We start from the raw sequence: 19,865 nt of genomic DNA, 5'->3' as shown, positions 1-19,865 counted from the left end.
TATATTGTTTATGTTTAAATAACATTTAAACATCAAACTCCTCTGACCTCATCTGGTCTTTCCAAAGACGCGCGCACACACACAGAAAGGGAGAATGCTATGCTGTAACGTCTACACACACGGAGCTACTGCTGTTGTTCTTGGGCGGATATGAGACTCGCCACAGGATTTTCAAAATAAGAGTATCGATATGAATCGATCTTATTACATTGCATCGATCCGATTCGATCGTTGATAATTACATCGATGTATCGATCTGGATCGATGTATCGTCCCACCCCTAACGTGCAGCCAGATAGCTTTACTGAACGCACAGAGAGGAAACTGGTATCCATCTTATTATCTCTCTGGAGATGACGGTAAGCTAATTTCCCAGAGTGTCTTCCCCTGCTCTACATCCCATTTCAACCTGTTTCTGTCGGTCATGCTTGACCAGAAAAGCGATAAACGCTAAAAAATAAAGTTAAAAAAAAAAAATTGTACACTCCCAACTCATGTCATTTGCGATTCCCTACCAGCCGATCATAAATATGATGAGCACGGGGACATTGTTACATATTTGTAGTCAAATCAGAAAAGGCACCAGCAACATGGCACCAGTTAAATTCCGTCAACGGCTGTTGTTTTGTGTACATGCAATAAAAAAAAGGACAAGGGTTATGCTTTTCAAAGTTTGCACTGTATTGAGATATGTTCAGCAGTGTTGATTTGAGATTCATTACAGAAAGGAATAAACCCAGAAGAAAAAAACGACCCGCCTTAAAACCCTTCCATCTGAACAACAACAAGGAGCAGAATGATAAACATCTTCCGCATCATCTTCCCTGCAAAGCAAGCTTTTGCAAAACACCAATTTTAATTTGATAAGCACTGCAGCAAATTATTCATCCTACATTTGTGTCAAATTAAATCGAATCTGTTAATCTTCTCGTTTACCCCCCCCCCCCCCCCCTCTTGTTAAGATACATTAGCTTTAAACATTAGTCCCTGGGTATTTATTTCCCACCAACCAAAAGCACAAAAAAAAAACATAATACATCAGATTTCAGTAGCTTGAATGAATAGTGCATGGTGGCAACAAAACCTTCTAACAGATCTCAACTTTAACCCTTTCACTGCGACAATACACAGAAGGTTAACCCTTTTCACTGCCACACAACAGCAGGTTAGCCCTTTCACTGCCACACTACAGAAGGTTAACCCTTTACCACCACACTACCGCCGGTTAACCTTCTGTAGTGTGGCAGTGAAAGGGTCTTCATCTCGCAATGACACCCGGGAAATTAACATGTTCAGCAGAAGAAAACAAAACTAAGGCGGTTTTAAAAAAAGAAATAAAGAAGCGACACCTACACCGAATGATCCGTCGAAAAACGCACATCGTTCATCTTGTTATCTTTGCTTATACAGGAGTTGTAACACCTACTCTGTCCCCTTTGTCATACGATTGTATTAAAAAGTTGTTCTAGAAACTTCTTCCGGCGCCTTTAAAAAAAAGCCCCTTGACGTTTTTTTTTTTTAAACAAAAACAAGCTTTTTACAATCCTTCTTTACGACAAGGACTTGACTCGGGGTCCGTCTGAAGGACCACACACACACCGAGAGGACGTGTCGGTTTGTTCCCGTTTTTGATGCAACATTTAAAAAACAAACAAAAAAGAGTCCCTTCGTTGACCCGGCTTCGAGAGACGGACCAACCAACCAACCAACCACTCAAAATCAATGTTTGTGCAGGTTCAAATAAACTAAAGCGGATGAGTGGGAAGGAGAGGATGAGGAGGGAGAAAACTACAAGAGGAGGAGGTGGGGGGGAGGGGGGCAATCCAGGAAAATGGTAGGAGGAAGGGGAACGTTGTGAGCAAAAAGAAAACAAAAGAATGGGGAACGGCTTCAGGTCGGAGGGGAGCCAATGAGCGGGGAACCAAAAAGGGAGCGGGATCCAAAGCACAAGTTCAATTCTATCGGATGAAGAGAGGGGGGGGGGGGGGGGGGGGGTGGAGACTGACGACCGGATCAACTTGCTTCTTCGGTGGGCTTGGAGGAAGAGGAAGGGGGCTTCCCCACGGAGCCGAGCGAGGGGGGGGGGGGGGGGGCCCTAGTCGGGCATGTAGGGGCGCAGGTGGTCCTCGATGTCCCCCACGCCCCAGCAGGTGAGCTGGTCCTGGGGCAGGTACAGGCAGAGGCTGCACAGCTTAAACACTGTGGCCTTGGTTTTAGGAGTCTGCAACAGAGAGAACATGGTTTTAGGAGTCTGCAACAGAGAGAACATGGTTTTAGGAGTCTGCAACAGAGAGAACATGGTTTTAGGAGTCTGCAACAGAGAGAACATTGTTTTAGGAGTCTGCAACAGAGAGAACATGGTTTTAGGAGTCTGCAACAGAGAGAACATGGTTTTAGGAGTCTGCAACAGAGAGAACATGGTTTTAGGAGTCTGCAACAGAGAGAACATGGTTTTAGGAGTCTGCAACAGAGAGAACATGGTTTTAGGAGTCTGCAACAGAGAGAACATGGTTTTAGGAGTCTGCAACAGAGAGAACATTGTTTTAGGAGTCTGCAACAGAGAGAACATGGTTTTAGGAGTCTGCAACAGAGAGAACATTGTTTTAGGAGTCTGCAACAGAGAGAACATGGTTTTAGGAGTCTGCAACAGAGAGAACATGGTTTTAGGAGTCTGCAACAGAGAGAACATGGTTTTAGGAGTCTGCAACAGAGAGAACATGGTTTTAGGAGTCTGCAACAGAGAGACAGAGAGAACATGGTTTTAGGAGTCTGCAACAGAGAGACAGAGAGAACATGGTTTTAGGAATCTGCAACAGAGAGAACATTGTTTTACGAGTCTGCAACAGAGAGAACATGGTTTTACGAGTCTGCAACAGAGAGACAGAGAGAACATGGTTTTAGGAGTCTGCAACAGAGAGAACATGGTTTTAGGAGTCTGCAACAGAGAGAACATGGTTTTAGGAGTCTGCAACAGAGAGAACATGGTTTTAGGAGTCTGCAACAGAGAGAACATGGTTTTAGGAGTCTGCAACAGAGAGAACATGGTTTTAGGAGTCTGCAACAGAGAGACAGAGAGAAAGCAGCCCAGTTATATTCTGATTAGTGATGCACCGATGTGAAAATTGTGGCCAATACCGATAACCGATATTAATATTGCCGTTCTGGCCAATACCGATATTTACCGATGTCTATCTCTGTATAGAAAACACTTTATGATAATCAAATAAAGAGCTATTTTCCAAAATGCGTAATTTTTTATTTTTTTTTACGTTTGTAACTTATTTTGAGAAATTACTGATATTTTGAAACCATTTAAGGCCAAAACATGCCAAAAAAAATAAATAAAAAAAATATCGGACCAATACCGACGTGTAAAAAAAACTGCCATATCGGCCGATATATGGTGCATCACTAATTGTGATGTTAGCGAGTGGTACAGGAGGGTTATATTCTGATGAGTGGAGGCTCCGATTGGATCTTTCTGCTCATGTCTTGTAGTTACACCATGTTTCCATCAAGTATGTGTATTTAAATGTGGTCATCTTGAAATATAAGTTTTATATAAGAAATAGAATGTGTTAATGGCCGGCATCAACTTCTCTTCCATTTTGGTGAGAATGGGAAGATATATCATTCTAGCCGTTTAGTCAAGGCAGGTGGGACTGCATCTACAGACCTGTCTCCCCCTGGTGGGGAAATCAGGAAGCACACGTGAAGAGCAACACAGACTGCGTGGGGTGGTTCATGACTGACCTGTAAGTGTTGTTTGTCCATGAAGAGGAACACAGACTGCGTGGGGTGGTTCATGACTGACCTGTAAGTGTTGTTTGTCCATGAAGAGGAACACAGACTGCATGGGGTGGTTCATGACTGACCTGTAAGTGTTGTTTGTCCATGAAGAGCAACACAGACTGCGTGGGGTGGTTCATGACTGACCTGTAAGTGTTGTTTGTCCATGAAGAGGAACACAGACTGCGTGGGGTGGTTCATGACTGACCTGTAAGTGTTGTTTGTCCATGAAGAGCAACACAGACTGCGTGGGGTGGTTCATGACTGACCTGTAAGTGTTGTTTGTCCATGAAGAGGAACACAGACTGCGTGCGGTGGTTCATGACTGACCTGTAAGTGTTGTTTGTCCATGAAGAGCAACACAGACTGCGTGGGGTGGTTCATGACTGACCTGTAAGTGTTGTTTGTCCATGAAGAGCAACACAGACTGCGTGGGGTGGTTCATGACTGACCTGTAAGTGTTGTTTGTCCATGAAGAGGAACACAGACTGCGTGGGGTTGTTCATGACAATGCCAGCCTTGTCCTTACGGCTCGCAGCGTGCAAGAACTGCTTCTCGTAGTCTCCGTGATGAAATTCAAACTTGGCCTGCCAATCAAGAGTTCAAAGTTCAATTCATTACACAAAACTGTAAGGAAGACACACAAGAGTCAAATGTCTACCAAACTGTTCCCACCTCTCACTCCTCCCCTTTGGGGGGCGCTACAGGGATCTCAGTTCCAGGACGAGCAGGCTCAGGAACAGTGCCCCGCCCTTGGACACCACGCCCCACTCAACCTACTCTGAACTCTCGTCTATACTCAAATCCATATTTATCTACTGCCTACATCCGTCTAACAATTGTAGTTTAGATTATGGTTCATTAGGTGGAAAGTAAAGCCAGAGAAACTGAAGTGTTTACAGGTTAGCTAACTAGTTAGCTGCTCCATCCAGACAGATGTTACAGGTTAGCTAACTAGTTAGCTGCTCCATCCAGACAGATGTTACAGGTTAGCTAACTAGTTAGCTCCTCCATCCAGACAGATGTTACAGGTTAGCTAACTAGTTAGCTGCTCCATCCAGACAGATGTTACAGGTTAGCTAACTAGTTAGCTCCTCCATCCAGACAGATGTTACAGGTTAGCTAACTAGTTAGCTCCTCCATCCAGACAGATGTTACAGGTTAGCTAACTAGTTAGCTGCTCCATCCAGACAGATGTTACAGGTTAGCTAACTAGTTAGCTGCTCCATCCAGACAGATGTTACAGGTTAGCTAACTAGTTAGCTGCTCCATCCAGACAGATGTTACAGGTTAGCTAACTAGTTAGCAGCTCCATCCAGACAGATGTTACAGGTTAGCTAACTAGTTAGCTGCTCCATCCAGACAGATGTTACAGGTTAGCTAACTAGCTGCTCCATCCAGACAGATGTTACAGGTTAGCTAACTAGCTCCTCCATCCAGACAGATGTTACAGGTTAGCTAACTAGCTGCTCCATCCAGACAGATGTTACAGGTTAGCTAACTAGCTGCTCCATCCAGACAGATGTTACAGGTTAGCTAACTAGCTGCTCCATCCAGACAGATGTTACAGGTTAGCTAACTAGCTCCTCCATCCAGACAGATGTTACAGGTTAGCTAACTAGCTGCTCCATCCAGTAGGGCTGTCCCCGACTAAGGATTTGGATGGTCGACTAGGATTGGCCAAAATTTGCCGTTAGTTGGTCGACAAAAAAAAAAAAAAAAAGGTATAATATATATATATTTTTTTTTATCATTCCATTTGGGCTGTGGGGGGTGCTTAATGTCTGAAGGAGTCGACTGAAGGCTTCTTGTCCTTTGTGGGGGGTGCTTAATGTCTGAAGGAGTCGACTGTAGGCTTCTTTTCCTCTGCAAAAGCATGCAATTGGTCCACTGATGGATACATCTTGATATTTGTCTAGTCTAGTGTGTTCATTAGATGGGTGAACTCCTCTTTCAGTGCCTCTGTGCCTGTTTTCGTAGGCAGTTAGCCTCTGGTATGCGTGCCATTAGCGTTAGCCACGCTTCTAGGCCTCTTTTCTTTTGAAAAAAAAAAAAAAAAAAAAGATTGAATCATTATATTCGACTAAGAGGTTGGCCAGTCGACTACGGCCCCTTTCGACCGATTAGTCGACTAATCGATTAATAGGGGTCAGCCCTACCATCCAGACAGATGTTACAGTGGGTGAGAACACAAATAGCAAAGACCAATGACTGTAATGTGATAATGAGGCAGTCAAATTAAACTCTTGCCGATTGTGCCAACGATTTTAAGGCATTCGGCTTGAGAGTTCATTTTGGAGCCCGCTTACAGCATCCTAGGGCTGTCTTAAACACTTCGTTCGATGGGCATGGGATTCGAATATGAAAATAAAATTTGATTTAAAATAAAATAAAATCAACTCTGCCTCTCTTTGTTAACTACAACAAGCAATGCTGTTTGTTATTTAAGATGAGGTCGGACTCAGCACTGACAGATTTGTGTTCATTGTGCTGCTTTTATAAAGCCTCAAATGACGGCTTACAATATTTCATGAAAGCAAAGTGTTTTGTTTGTCTAAGATTTTAAAAAGTTTAAACTTTACAGCACTGACAAAGTTGAACAGGTCCCACAACATAATTATTTTCTCTTTTCTTTTTTATAAATTTTTTTTTATCTCGAAGCTTCGAATTAAAATCGAATCTCGGACCCAAAGCTTCGAATTCCAAAAAAGAATTCGAAGGTCAGCCCTACAGCATTCAATAAATAAATATTTAAGACCTTCCTAAACTGAATTTAAGATGATTTAATATTTTTAACTATATGTGTAAATGTGAATTTAAGATACGAGTTTTTAAGGGCCAAAGGCCACCCTGTCTCGATCGGGTAGCATGCGATAAAAATGAAGTGCAATGTTATCCACTGAAAACATGACGGCATTAGAGTGGCACAGCTGCCAACCAATCAGAACTCAGCAGAGGAATGTGAGCACAAACAGAATGTATGAAGTGTTGCACTCTGACCCTGAAGTGTTGCACTCTGACCCTGAAGTGTTGCACTCTGACCCTGTAACGCTTAAGACCCGAGTCAGTTTCACAATCGATGAACAACCTAACGTCAGGCTTTAAGTATTCACAGACACAGGGGCAAAGATCACAGACACGGGGGCACAGGGCTCACCTGAACAGGCCTGAAGGGTTCGTCATCGGCCCCCTTCCATCTGGAGAACAGGAGGCAGACGATCTTGTCGATGTCATTGCGCGGCCAGAGGATGAAGTCCATCTCCTGTGTGCAGCCGATTACATCCTGACGAGACGAGTTAAAGAGTTAAACACCCATTACATCCTGACGAGACGAGTTAAACAGAGTTAAACACCCATTACATCCTGACGGAGAGTTAAAGAGTTAAACACCCATTACATCCTGACGAGACGAGTTAAACAGAGTTAAACACCCATTACATCCTGACGAGACGAGTTAAACAGAGTTAAACACCCATTACATCCTGACAAGAGGAGTTAAAACAGAGTTAAACACCCATTACATCCTGACAAGAGGAGTTAAACAGAGTTAAACACCCATTACATCCTGACAAGACGAGTTAAAACAGAGTTAAACACCCATTACATCCTGACGAGACGAGTTAAAACAGAGTTAAACACCCATTACATCCTGACGAGGAGAGTTAAAACAGAGTTAAACACCCATTACATCCTGACAAGACGAGTTAAACAGAGTTAAACACCCATTACATCCTGACAAGACGAGTTAAAACAGAGTTAAACACCCATTACATCCTGACGAGACGAGTTAAACAGAGTTAAACACCCATTACATCCTGACGAGACGAGTTAAAGAGTTAAACACCCATTACATCCTGACGAGACGAGTTAAAGAGTTAAACACCCATTACATCCTGACAAGACGAGTTAAAACAGAGTTAAACACCCATTACATCCTGACGAGACGAGTTAAACAGAGTTAAACACCCATTACATCCTGACAAGACGAGTTAAAACAAAGTTAAACACCCATTACATCCTGACGAGACGAGTTAAAACAGAGTTAAACACCCATTACATCCTGACAAGAGGAGTTAAAACAGAGTTAAACACCCATTACATCCTGACAAGACGAGTTAAAACAGAGTTAAACACCCATTACATCCTGACGAGAGTTAAAACAGAGTTAAACACCCATTACATCCTGACGAGACGAGTTAAAACAGAGTTAAACACCCATTACATCCTGACAAGGAGTTGAGTTAAACACCCATTACATCCTGTCGAGACGAGTTAAAACAGTTAAACACCCATTACATCCTGACAAGAGGAGTTAAAACAGAGTTAAACACCCATTACATCCTGACGAGACGAGTTAAAACAGAGTTAAACACCCATTACATCCTGACGAGATGAGTTAAACACCCATTACATCCTGACAAGAGGAGTTAAACAGTTAAACACCCATTACATACTGACGAGACGAGTTAAACACCCATTACATCCTGACAAGAGGAGTTAAACAGAGTTAAACACCCATTACATTCTGACAAGAGGAGTTAAACAGAGTTAAACACCATCTCCTGTGTGCAGCCGATTACATTCCGACGAGATGAATCTAGGGAAGGGAAACAGAGACCTCTTAACACGCAACGGCCCGTATACGGGCCCTCTTGAGGACGATTTGCCCACTGGCGCCCGACACTACTTTGGCGCCCGACGCCACTTTGGCGACCTCTAGCGGCTTGGTGTGCATATTTTTAATACAATATATAGATCGAAACAAAGCCCCATTTGTCGTCTGACCTGTCTGTCGATTGCCGGTTCAGGCGACAAAATCCACTCAGCGGTTCTCAAGTTACATGCCGATATGCGAGGCGTGCGCCAAAGTCTTTAGCAGACTTTTTCTTTTTTCGAATACCACTGCCGACGCTCTAGCTTCGTCAATCATTAGGAAATCTCAAAAATTATTGGACAGGGTTGTAACTAGGGGTGGGAATCACCAGTTTCATAACGATACGATATCGATTCTTTGGACAACGATACGATATTTGCCGATGTCACAAAGTCTTCCACAATATGATACGATTCGAGTGCCTGCGATCGATGTGAGACGATATTATATGCCCATTTAACAGAATCAGTAACATTTAGATCAACTCAAAAAAGGCAACGGAAATATCATGACATTTTTTTTGTTAGCTCTTCCAGACATTTAAATGAAAAACAATCTATTGTTTTTAATACAAATAGACCTCCTGTTCACTGTAAAGTGCCACGTTTTGATATATTGAGCTTTAAACTTTAAGTAAATCTTTTTGTTTTTGGAACTCACAACACACAACCTAAAAGCCCTTCCTCTCCCAAACCGTTCCTACACTTGTTTTATGTTGCATGATGATCATGAATACATTTATTATGTATTGTATTATTTATGTTTAAATATCAACATTATCTGTCTATCCTCAGTAAATTTACTATCAATAATAATATATAGGGATGCACCGAATATTCGGCCACCGAAAATTATCGGCAGAAAATGGTTAAAAAGGCATTTTCGGCCGAAGGGTTTTAGCACCGAAAATATATCACCGAATGTCAAAGAACGTAACGTTCGTAACCTAAAGTGTTGTTGTGATTAGGGATGCACGATATTGATTTTTTGACACCGATACCGATAACTTTATGCTCCTCAAGCCGATAACCGATATTTATTGTATTATAATTTTTTTTAAATGTATATATATATATATATATTTTTTAATCCCCTTTTTTTTTTTTTGTATTTATAAGCTCCGACGTCATCGGTACTGCTATCGGTACTCGAGAAATTATAGAGTTTTTTTTTTTGAGGAATTTAAACGTCGCAAACTAATCTTGTTGGCCGTTTTCTATCTCTCCTCCCTCGAGCCGGCTGTGCTCTTACACACACTCACACACACACACACACACACACACTCACTCACTCACTCACACACACACACACAGGTGCTGCCGAGTACTGCTCTCGACAGCACCCGTGTGTGCGTGTGTGTGTGTGTGTGTGTGTGAGTGAGTGTGTGTAAGAGCACAGCCGGCTCGCGCAGGCAGAGAGAGACCGAGGGAGGAGAGATAGAAAACGGCCAACAAGATTAGTTTGCGACGTTTAAATTCCTCAAAAAAAGTCTGGGTCTATTTTACTAAAGTCGATGCTGACAACGCTCATTGCCACAAGTGCAACAAGACATTTGCCAGTAATGTATAAGCGCTGGTACTTGTCAATGTGGCTGGCGGGGAGCAGCTAACGTTATAGCTCCGAGTAGAATAATGGCCGACAATCCGGAGGTAAATAAACGAACGAGAGCTTCTGATTGGTGGTAAGAAGAAGAGGTGGGTGCAAGCGGAGGGACGTAATTGGCAGATCGACTGTCTGTCTCCGAATGTAACGTGACTACGTCACAGCCAAGAAAGGGAGCGCTGGATTTGTGTAAAACTCCCTGTTCCTAAACCACACGCTGTCAGTCATACCACAGTACTGGCAAAACGGGAGGAGGCTATAATAAAAACAAGCGCCCTTCATCCAAATCCACCCACAACGGATTTCTTTTAACCAAAAAATTTATTATATATTATCGGAGCTATTAATAGCGTTATCGGGTTTATCGGGATGACGTCATAATTGCTGATATCGGCCCGATAATTATCGTGCATCCCTAGTTGTGATTACGTAATCAAAACGCGGCTACAGACTTTGCGCAACGTATAACGTGAGCAGCTTGGCAGCTCTTCCTGCGTTCTGCAGCGTTCTGTCATAACTAACTCCTCTTGGGAGTCGCGCTGTTTCTATGTAAACTCCGCGAGCAACTCATCCAATAAATGCGTCTTTAACATGCTTTATATCCTCGCCATTACTATATGCCTGTCGCGGTTAAAACCTTTTTAACTAACGTTAGCATTAAGCTAGCTAACAACGCTTCCGGTCCTCTTCCACGTCATCCCCCGCTAAGAGTCACGGGAGATGTAGTAAATACAACAGTCCTTCCATAATTCCATGAATTATGACAGTAGCCACTACAGTAACATCATTAAGTCTGCTATAAGCTATTATCCCTCTCGTGCGTGTGTCTTTATGCAGATCTTTATGCAGTTTTAAAGCACCTTGGCTTTGTTCTGAATGCACTTTGTTGTAGTTATCCTACAGAGAAAAGAAAATGCACTTGACTTTAATGCACATTTTGTTGTATGCAAAGAGAAAATGTTTAAATTGTACAATCTTTCAGCAGTCAGTCTGGAATTAATGCATGCATTCAAAAGTGCTGAATAAGGGCCCGCGTCCACCTGGCGCATATTTCTAGCTGAAACATGCTGGCAGTGCGCCCGGTAGAATGGGGCGGGGCGCATGCGGTGAGAAAGTTCAGAACGTTTCAACTCTCTAGGCTGTATGCGGCCGCATAGAAAAGCTGAAAGGCGGTGAAAAAAAAAGCCGACCGCAGCGCACTAACTATAGGCGGCCGCATACGCTCCCTCCCCATTGAATACATTGAAAAAAGACGCGTGCGGTCATAAATGTGAGGCAGGTGGACGCAAGCCCTAAGGGGCGCCCCAGTGGCGAACCACATAACGTGCTGAGTCGCGGCACGGCCCGTCATTATTTGCCGAATGTCTTCCCCCCCACTCTGTCTCCCATTCCTCCTCTCTCTCCCTCTACTGGACTGCCTAGTAGTAAAAAAGCGATAAACGCAAAAAAAAAGAGCTGAATAAATGTTTTATGGGCCCATAATAGTGATTATTAACACTTTAACTGCCACACACGAGATATCTCGGGTTTATTAACACTTTGGGTGCCGGGAAACGCTTTACAGCGTCATTAATATCAATATTTCAAAAATCTGTGATCGGATTCATATTTCCCCTCCGCTGGCCTGAGATCCACCAGGAGGACCCACTGAGCTCTCTGGCGGTTCAGGAGGGCCATCTGGTGGCCGATCGGCGCAATCGCCAAACAGGAAGTGCTGTGGAGGTTGTGCTGGTCGGCCATATTACTTCCGGGCACTCGGTTTGGCTCCCGGCACTCTAGCTTGTCACAATATATAGCGATCCATTGCCAATAACTTGATAAACAACATGATTTGGACGTATATAGTATTATACAAGCTGGAAATGGTTAATCAGGATAAACCTCCCATAATCGAAAACGGTCTACACCACGCTGATCGTCCAACGGCGCGAGGAAGATCCGGTAAGATTCAGCGTTATTTTTGAACGTGTTCCATATAAACCGTTATGATGAACATATGACCCACACTAGATGAATGATATAACGCTGCCCACGGAATTATAAACGATCCCCCGCCCATCCGGTCATCATCAGATCATACGTAGATCATTCTAGAAGTACGTCCAATTGAAATTTTTTATATCGCCCCGATTGCCATCAAACTGTATTTCATCATCAATATAATGCATTTGGGGCTATAGATCACGTTCTGGAGAAAGCTGCAGAAAGAGATGAAAACACTTATACATGATTAGACCATACTTTACTATGAATATGTGAATGAAAAAGTTTAACGTTGCTACACAATGAACAATACATATAGGACTTTGAATGGGCCCTAATAATGGCAATGTAGCAATAGAATTTAAAAAGTTATAGCCATGCAAAGAAGAAGGGGTACTTCTCCATAGACAAATAGAGCTGGCAATCTATGGTATATCATGAATTTAACCCATGGCACCCAAAGTGTTATGTGGTTGAAAGCCACTCACGAGATTTCTCGGATTTTTTTTTTTTTGCGATCTGAAATCATATTGCATCACGCGAGCCTACCCGAGTATACACGAGCGCCGCCGGCGATCATATGTGGAAAAAAGCGCCCCCTATCGTCTCCCAGATGACATAAGGGATTTTGGAATGGACTCAATGAAAATGGATGGGGGAAAAAATCCGGTACTCCACATTTTCCAGTCCACTGATCCAGCCGGGGTTACCACAGTTCATTCTGGAGCCTCTGAGACCCGCGGAATCATGTACTGCACTGTACACACGGTGGATCTATACACTTATCGATTTTTTTCTAATGGTGATCAGGAATTGGAATATACCAGTTGGATACCATCTGATGTCAGGTAAGGAATCTATGTTATCAGTGTTAGGATAATCAGACTAATTTTGATGAAGTTATAAGCTGTTTTGTGAAATGGGCTCTTTCGGTTTCACTGTAAAAGTCCAAGAGGAAATCAACGCGGCGATTATCCGTGCGCGGCCCGAATGTGCTTGCGTGTACGTATAATATTGATCATCTAGCGTTTATTTGAAAACGATTCATAAATAGGCCGACGAATATCAACGTTGTGGAATATTCCAGTAAAAGACAATTTTCATAGAATGGTCCAGACTGAACTGTTTTTTATCTCAAAACGGGTGCTTTTCTAAATGCTCTAAAACGGAAATGAAGCGATAAAAAACCAATCTGCCTTGACAGCACTGACTGGAAAATAGTCTTTGATAAGCGACGGGCAGATTAGACACATAGCCATAATTTAAAACATAGATTAGGCGATATTAACGTTAACATTGAAGTGGATGGTGGCATCAAGGGGGTAAAAAGGAAAACCCGGCATGGCACTCAAAGTGTTAATAGGGATGCTCGATATTGGCTTTTTTACCGATACCGATATACCGATATTGTCCAACTCTTAATTTCCGATACCGATATCAACCGATACCGATATATGCAGGGTTCCCCCCCCCCCAAAAAGTTAAAAATGTCAGGTAATTAACATTACATATCTCTTGTTGTGGAATTAACACATTATGCATACTTTTGACAATAAATAAAATCAGAATTTGTTCTTACTTGCTTGCCTGGGTAAATAAAGGTTATAGAAATGTAAAAAAAAAAATGTATTGAAAACAGATACCGATATTTTCCGATATCACATTTTAATGCCGATATCGGCCGATAATATCGGTAGGCCGATAATATCGGACATCCCTAATTATTAATATTATTTAAGTTAAGTTTTGCCATAATCATGTATTTTGCCATAATCAGGTAGCTGAACAAATAAAAGAAATACAGTATATATTTATAATATATATTTATATTAATCATTTTCGGCATTCGGCCAACTGTTTCCTATTTTCGGTATCGGCCAAGAATTTCCCATTCGGTGCATCCCTATAATATACTCTTCTGACTTCATCGTCTTTCCAAACGCACACACACACACACAGAAAGGAAGAATGCCCCCCACCTTCCCCAGTCCCCACTGTTCTCTCTCTGGCTCTGATCAGGGTAAGCTTGTTAGCAAATGCTAACGTAACGTTAATTTCGGCATTTGACCCGTTGCGGAATAAAACAGCAATGACTTATTTCGGGTGGCAAAATAGACGCTTCAGTTTCAGACGCTACTGCGGTGCCGTCGGGCGGATACTCGCCACAGGATTTTCAAAATAAATAAGAGTATCGCAATATGAACCGATCTTTTTACGTTGCATTGATCCTATTGGATCATTGATAATGATAATAGATCGATATATCGATCTGGATCGATGTATCATCCCACCCCTAGTTGTAACCAATGAGTGTGGCTTTCCAATGGTACCCCCATGTGGGGATGAGCAAATCAGGGATCTAGGTGAAAAGTCACAAGCGAAAATGTCCACCGAATGCATTAAAGTTAATGAGGAAATGGTTTACTGCAGACCTTTTTTTCCCTTTTACCAAAATCGCTCCTAATCACTCATTTATTTCTGAACGGATTGTACATGTACTATTTTTTTGGATATACTACTTCTGGATATTGCAACTACTACAGAAAAGCGTGTGTAACAAGTTTTTCTACAACTCAAGTTCATATCTATGTTACTCTATTTCATTAGCACTAAAAGTGAATTATCTTTATTGTATAAGAAACTTCAGAATGTCATCTTTCAGGGCGGTCAGTTCGGTCGGGGCGCCTGCTCAGTGCGGATAGGATCTAAGAGGGGTAGTGTGATCCTTCCACACGTTACACCCTCTCAGTGAGAGTCCGCACTGCCAGGTGAAAAGAAGCGGTTGATTGGCTAGACGTGTGTCGGAGGAAGCACGTGATAGCCACTCTCCCAGACCGACTGTGGGGGTAAGTGCGCAGCGACCAGGAAGGGGATTAGGAATTGGCATAATGACTAACATTGGGATGGGAGAAAATCGGAGGAAAAAGGAGGGGGGAAAAGATCAATAAAAAAATTATAAAAATGTCATCTTTCAAAAGGGACCAGGCTCATGCATGTGCTATAAGTATAAAGTATAGTATTTTGGTTTGCAAAAAAAGTATGCAGTCCTCAAGTTCAAGTAAAAAAAATTGCCACTTTTGGGTGCGCGTGTAGAACTGATTATTTGATTCTAGCTCCTCCCGGCAGTGTGTCAAAGTGTCCTTGAGCAAGACACTTAACCCCTAGATGCTCCCGATGAGCAGGTCGGCACCTTGCATGGTCGCGGTGTGTGAGTGAACAGGTGAATGTGAGGCATAAGTAAAGAGCACTATAGAAATGCAGTCCATTTAACCCTTTGTGGCACCACAATGCTATTTCGTAAGCTTAGCACTGTATAGTATTTTATCTTAGTACCTTTTATCATGTCTATCTATTATCTATTCTATTTGATTCTATTATTTGTATTATTTTATTATTTGTTTGCACAATCAAGGCGGGCATGGCCACCTTCATTTCACTACGTGTCGTGTATGTATGCGGCTAATAAATCTCTTGAAATCTTGAATCGTTACACCCGTAGTTGAATCGATGCATTAAAAACAAGCGTATGAATGTCGCGACTGACTGACCCTGCGCATGGACTGGTATCTGGGGGCGTGCAGCTGGACGACGTCCTTCTGCAGCAGCTCCATGGAGCTCTCGAGGGAGTAGCTGGCGTCCCGCACGCCTCGGAGGATGCTCTCCTCGTAGTTGTTGGTCATCACTGGCACCACCTCCGCCACCTCAAAAAGTGCAGACTTCTTCTTCTGGAGGGGAAACGACACAAGAAGATGAACAAATCTACTCATTGGTCTCATAAGTGTCTCAAAATTAAGACAACATTTTGAATACAATTTTCAATAATATGACATGATAGTGGGTGTGTTGTTGAGGTTGGGCATGACTCAACCCCCATGAGGACCAACCTTCTCTTTGAATACGAAGGCTATGTAAATCTTGAAGTCAAACTGGTCGGCCAGAGATTCCCTTTTCTTGCGAAGCTGAGCTCGGAGTCGATTCCTTGTGTGGTTTCTTCGTGAGGTTGGGTCCCCCATGGTTATAGACTTCTGATGGTAGCGTCTTTTACAGGATATTTTGACTACTCTCCCGCTTTTGTCTATATACTTTTGATACGAGACGTAGCTGGCTACCCTCTGCAGAAATGACACAGCAAATGATTCTACACTAGCTCTTTGAAATACCCACTAACTACCAACTGAAATAGTAAACACAAAAAAAAAATCAAGCTAAGTCATTTTCCTTTTTTGTAAGGGATAGTGTGCAGGAGGGGGGTGCTGTTCATCAATATAAGACTACATTTCCTTATCAATTACTCAAGAAATCATGTTTAAGACATGACTTCCCAGCGAGGGCCAGATGAACTTCTATTCAGCAAGTCACTGGTAAGGGCATACACGTAAAATTTCAACTAAAGAGCAAATTAAATATTGATGCACCTTTTTTTTCCTTTGTAAATGTTATTGACAACAGAGCGGGTTGCTACTATCGAAACCCATATCAACGCTGGTCCCTGGCTAGTGAAATAGAAGACTACACAAACTAGCAAGCAGAGACAAATACTTTCTATTTATTTAAGGACGCCTCAAAGTCTCTCATCCATGACTGACGTGGTCCTGTGTGTTTTCCTCTGTGGAGCCAGCGCTATGAACGTGCAGACAGCTCGGGGGTACAGACGCACATGGCAGGAGGTCAGTGTGGACGCCCAGGTCTGTTGGCACCGGGTAACATTAAAGACTACTGGGTAGTAACTGGACATTTCCGGGATGTATTTGTTTTGTGTGTTACTGCACTTCAGTTGGCCCACGGTGGCCTGCGGTGCTGCCATTGTCGATACTCATGATGACGGGCGTTTTTTTTTAGCAGACTAGCTACTCGGAGCTAGCGAGCTAATCTGGGCATACACGTCCAACACTAACTAGTTAGTGAACCGACTAACTAGCTACATCTTCTACCCTGCCTGCTCGGTGACTGAGGCCTGCTGTGGGCGGGCGGGCTTGTCGCTAGTCAGTCATCTCTCACTCCTTCACATCCTCCTCCGGTGCAGCAGCCCAGGGTCCAGAGACTTGCACGGTCCACCGACTGACAAGCTGAAGGAATGAATGAATGAAAACTTTATTGAACAGATTGCAGAATGGGTACAGTACAGTACGGCTCAATACACACAATTGTTACGGGGATGCAGACCAGAGAAAGACTTTCGTCTTGTTTACATCAGGGTCCCCCATTTTCAATTCATAGTGACATTTATGACATACACAACATACATGACATTTATGGCATAGGGACATACAGGTATTTAGTACCGATACATTTGTGACATATATTATGCAAATATACAGTACTGTTACCCATAGATCCTAACAGAGAATATATACATAATGATGGGGAGGAGACTGTACATTAGGAGGGGGTGGGTGGGTGGGAGAGAAATATACATATGGTGGGGAGGAGAGAAATATACATACAGTGGGGAGAGAAATATACATATGGTGGGGAGGAGAAATATACATACGGTGGGGAGGAAACTGTACATTAGGAGGTGGTGGGTGGGAGAGAAATATACATGGTGGGGAGGAGAGAAATATACATATGGTGGGGAGGAGAGAAATATACATACAGTGGGGAGAGAAATATACATATGGTGGGGAGGAGAGAAATATACATACAGTGGGGAGGAGAAATATATATACGGTGGGGAGGAGAAATATACATACGGTGGGGAGAGAAATATACATATGGTGGGGAGGAGAGAAATATACATATGGTGGGAAGGAGAGAAATATACATACAGTGGGGAGGAGAGAAATATACATACGTGGGGAGGAGAGAAATATACATACGGTGGGGAGGAGATAAATATACATAAGGTGGGGAGAGAAATATACATACGGTGGGGAGAGAAGCTAACTGTTTTCGCTCCTCGTCAGCATTTTTAGATCGCGTTTTCGCCTCCCGTTACCGAGCCAACAACCGTACTGTCGACAGAATACTAAAAGCGGCGGCTCAGGACTCTATGGTGTAGTTAGTAACCGTGGAGAGGTCACTAACTGATGTGCTGCGGTCCGTCCCCGGGTCCCGGGGTGGTTGTTGTTGTGGTCTCTTCTTTTCCTCCGTCGTCACAGCCGCCAGCTCGCCGCCATGTCAAGATAAATTCATGACAAACCAACTGAAGTCCTCCGTTCTCTCGGTCGACACACGGCGTGGCTCCTCGTCTCCCGGCGGACCCATGTTGTTAACGGCGTTCTGTTCGAATCTCTTTGTGTTCGTGTCCCTGAAGTCTCTCTCTCTCTCTGATGGTGGTGTCTGTGGCACGAGCTCGACTGGGAACAAGAGACCCAAAATGGCCGCCGCGCACCCAACTACAAAGATATGACGAGTAGGGTCCAGCTGCAGCGCCGGAGAATCCTCTCGAGGGGCGAGCCTGCCGCTGATTGAAGTGAGTGAGCGTGTGTAGTGCCGAGAGATGAGAGTCGGAGACGGTGGCTCGAGGCAGAGCGAATAGCATTTATTAAGCACAGAAATACAACATGCTACTGCTACGTTGCTTGCAGTCGACTGACTCCTCTGAGAGAATTGCAGTAGCCTATATATATAACATACACAAATGTTCTAGAATCTAGAACGTTCGGCTATGACATCACCACAAATGTTGCAGTTGTTTGATGTTCTAGAATGTTCGGCTATGGCATCATCACAAATGTTCCAGAATGTTCGGGCGGACCTAATGTTCCTAACAATAGTTCCGTGGGTGAATTATGTACCATTACAATCACTAAAATTGATTGCTTGATTGATTGAAAATTGTATTAATGTCTGCCTTGTTTTGAACTGGTTATGCTTAGAGTTTGGAATCAGGGCTGGTGGTCTATCGCCCTGCTTTGATTGATTGAAAATCTTAATTAACAGATTGCAGAATGGGTAGTACAATACAGTACGGCTCAATACACACAATTGTTAAGGGGATGCAGACCAGAGAAAGACTTTCGTCTTGTTTACATCAGGGTCCCCCATTTTCAATTCATCATAACACATGACATACAGATAGACAGTACTGCTTCATATATACATTTATGACATACCAGATTTACAAATACAGTACTGTTTGTGATACAAGAAGAGTCTAAAAAAATATTACATTTGACGAAGAAACTGTACATTGGGGGAGGTTGGGTTATGACATTTACATTGATGTGGCATAATTGCGAAACGTGTTTAGTCCCTTGTTTGAGCCGAATCTGGGTTTGACATGATTTGTGGAGCTCCCGCTGGTGTTGTGGTCAGGTATTCACTGACCTTTGGGAAGTATTTTGACATGTACATGGGTACCTTAGTGGTGTAGTGTATCTTGTAGACCAGGCCCATTGCAAGTTGCTGTACTCTGTCGTCTACTCTAAGCCATCCTAGGTTGTCAAAGTGGGCAGGGGTGAGGTGGGTTCTGGGGGTAAGGTCAAGCAGTAGTCTGACCAGTTTGTTTTGAGATGTTTGTAATCTTGTTTTTAGCACCTTTGAGGTGCTTTGGTACCATTAGGTGCAAGCATAGTACCCTTGAATGAGTGCTCCTGCCAGAGTCTTCAGGGTATTCTTGTTTACCAGAGAGGAGATCCGGTACAAGAATCTAGTTTGTTGGTTGACTTTTTTTATTACATTACATTACATTGCTCTAAAGATAAACTCTAAGCATAACCGACTTCGAAAGAGGGCATCCAATGGCATCCAATGTAATAAAAAAAGTCAACCAACGAACTCGATTCTTGTACCGGATCTCCTCACTGGTAAACAAGAATACCCTGAAGCAGGGGTGTAGCTCCAGATTCTGGGCCCCATGAAAGAATAGTATTTGTAGGCCCCCAGTGAATGC

General features: G+C 43.1%; 1 protein-coding gene across 1 annotated transcript; it reads right to left on the bottom strand.

Annotated features, from left to right (window-relative positions):
- Positions 1–713: 713 nt before the first annotated feature.
- On the bottom strand, positions 714–18,348 carry cUnh6orf62 (chromosome Un C6orf62 homolog). Its single transcript, XM_084312584.1, has 6 exons — positions 17,897–18,348; positions 15,913–17,094; positions 15,577–15,753; positions 6,947–7,072; positions 4,242–4,376; positions 714–2,221 (listed from the first exon to the last, which is right to left on the bottom strand). Exons 2-6 carry the CDS (start codon positions 16,039–16,041, stop codon positions 2,096–2,098), a joined length of 693 nt encoding a protein of 230 aa, XP_084168710.1. The 5' UTR covers positions 16,042–17,094; positions 17,897–18,348; the 3' UTR covers positions 714–2,095.
- Between the last annotated feature and the right edge of the window lie 1,517 nt (positions 18,349–19,865).

Source organism: Notolepis coatsorum (genome assembly GCF_963971535.1).
Source record: "Notolepis coatsorum genome assembly, chromosome: 4".
Lineage (NCBI taxonomy): Eukaryota > Metazoa > Chordata > Actinopteri > Aulopiformes > Paralepididae > Notolepis > Notolepis coatsorum.
Note: the sequence above shows the minus strand (reverse complement) of the source record. Positions and strands in the feature narration are given on the sequence as shown.

Bases quoted from the DNA above. Each gene is read 5' to 3' on its own strand.
- cUnh6orf62 (XM_084312584.1), bottom strand. From the start codon at position 16,041: ATGGGGGACCCAACCTCACGAAGAAACCACACAAGGAATCGACTCCGA. The intron at 15,754-15,912 runs GTTGGTCCTCAT...TTTCCCCTCCAG, and splicing joins CCTTCGTATTCAAAGAGAAG to AAGAAGAAGTCTGCACTTTT. The intron at 2,222-4,241 runs GTCAGTCATGAA...TCTCTGTTGCAG, and splicing joins TGGACAAACAACACTTACAG to ACTCCTAAAACCAAGGCCAC.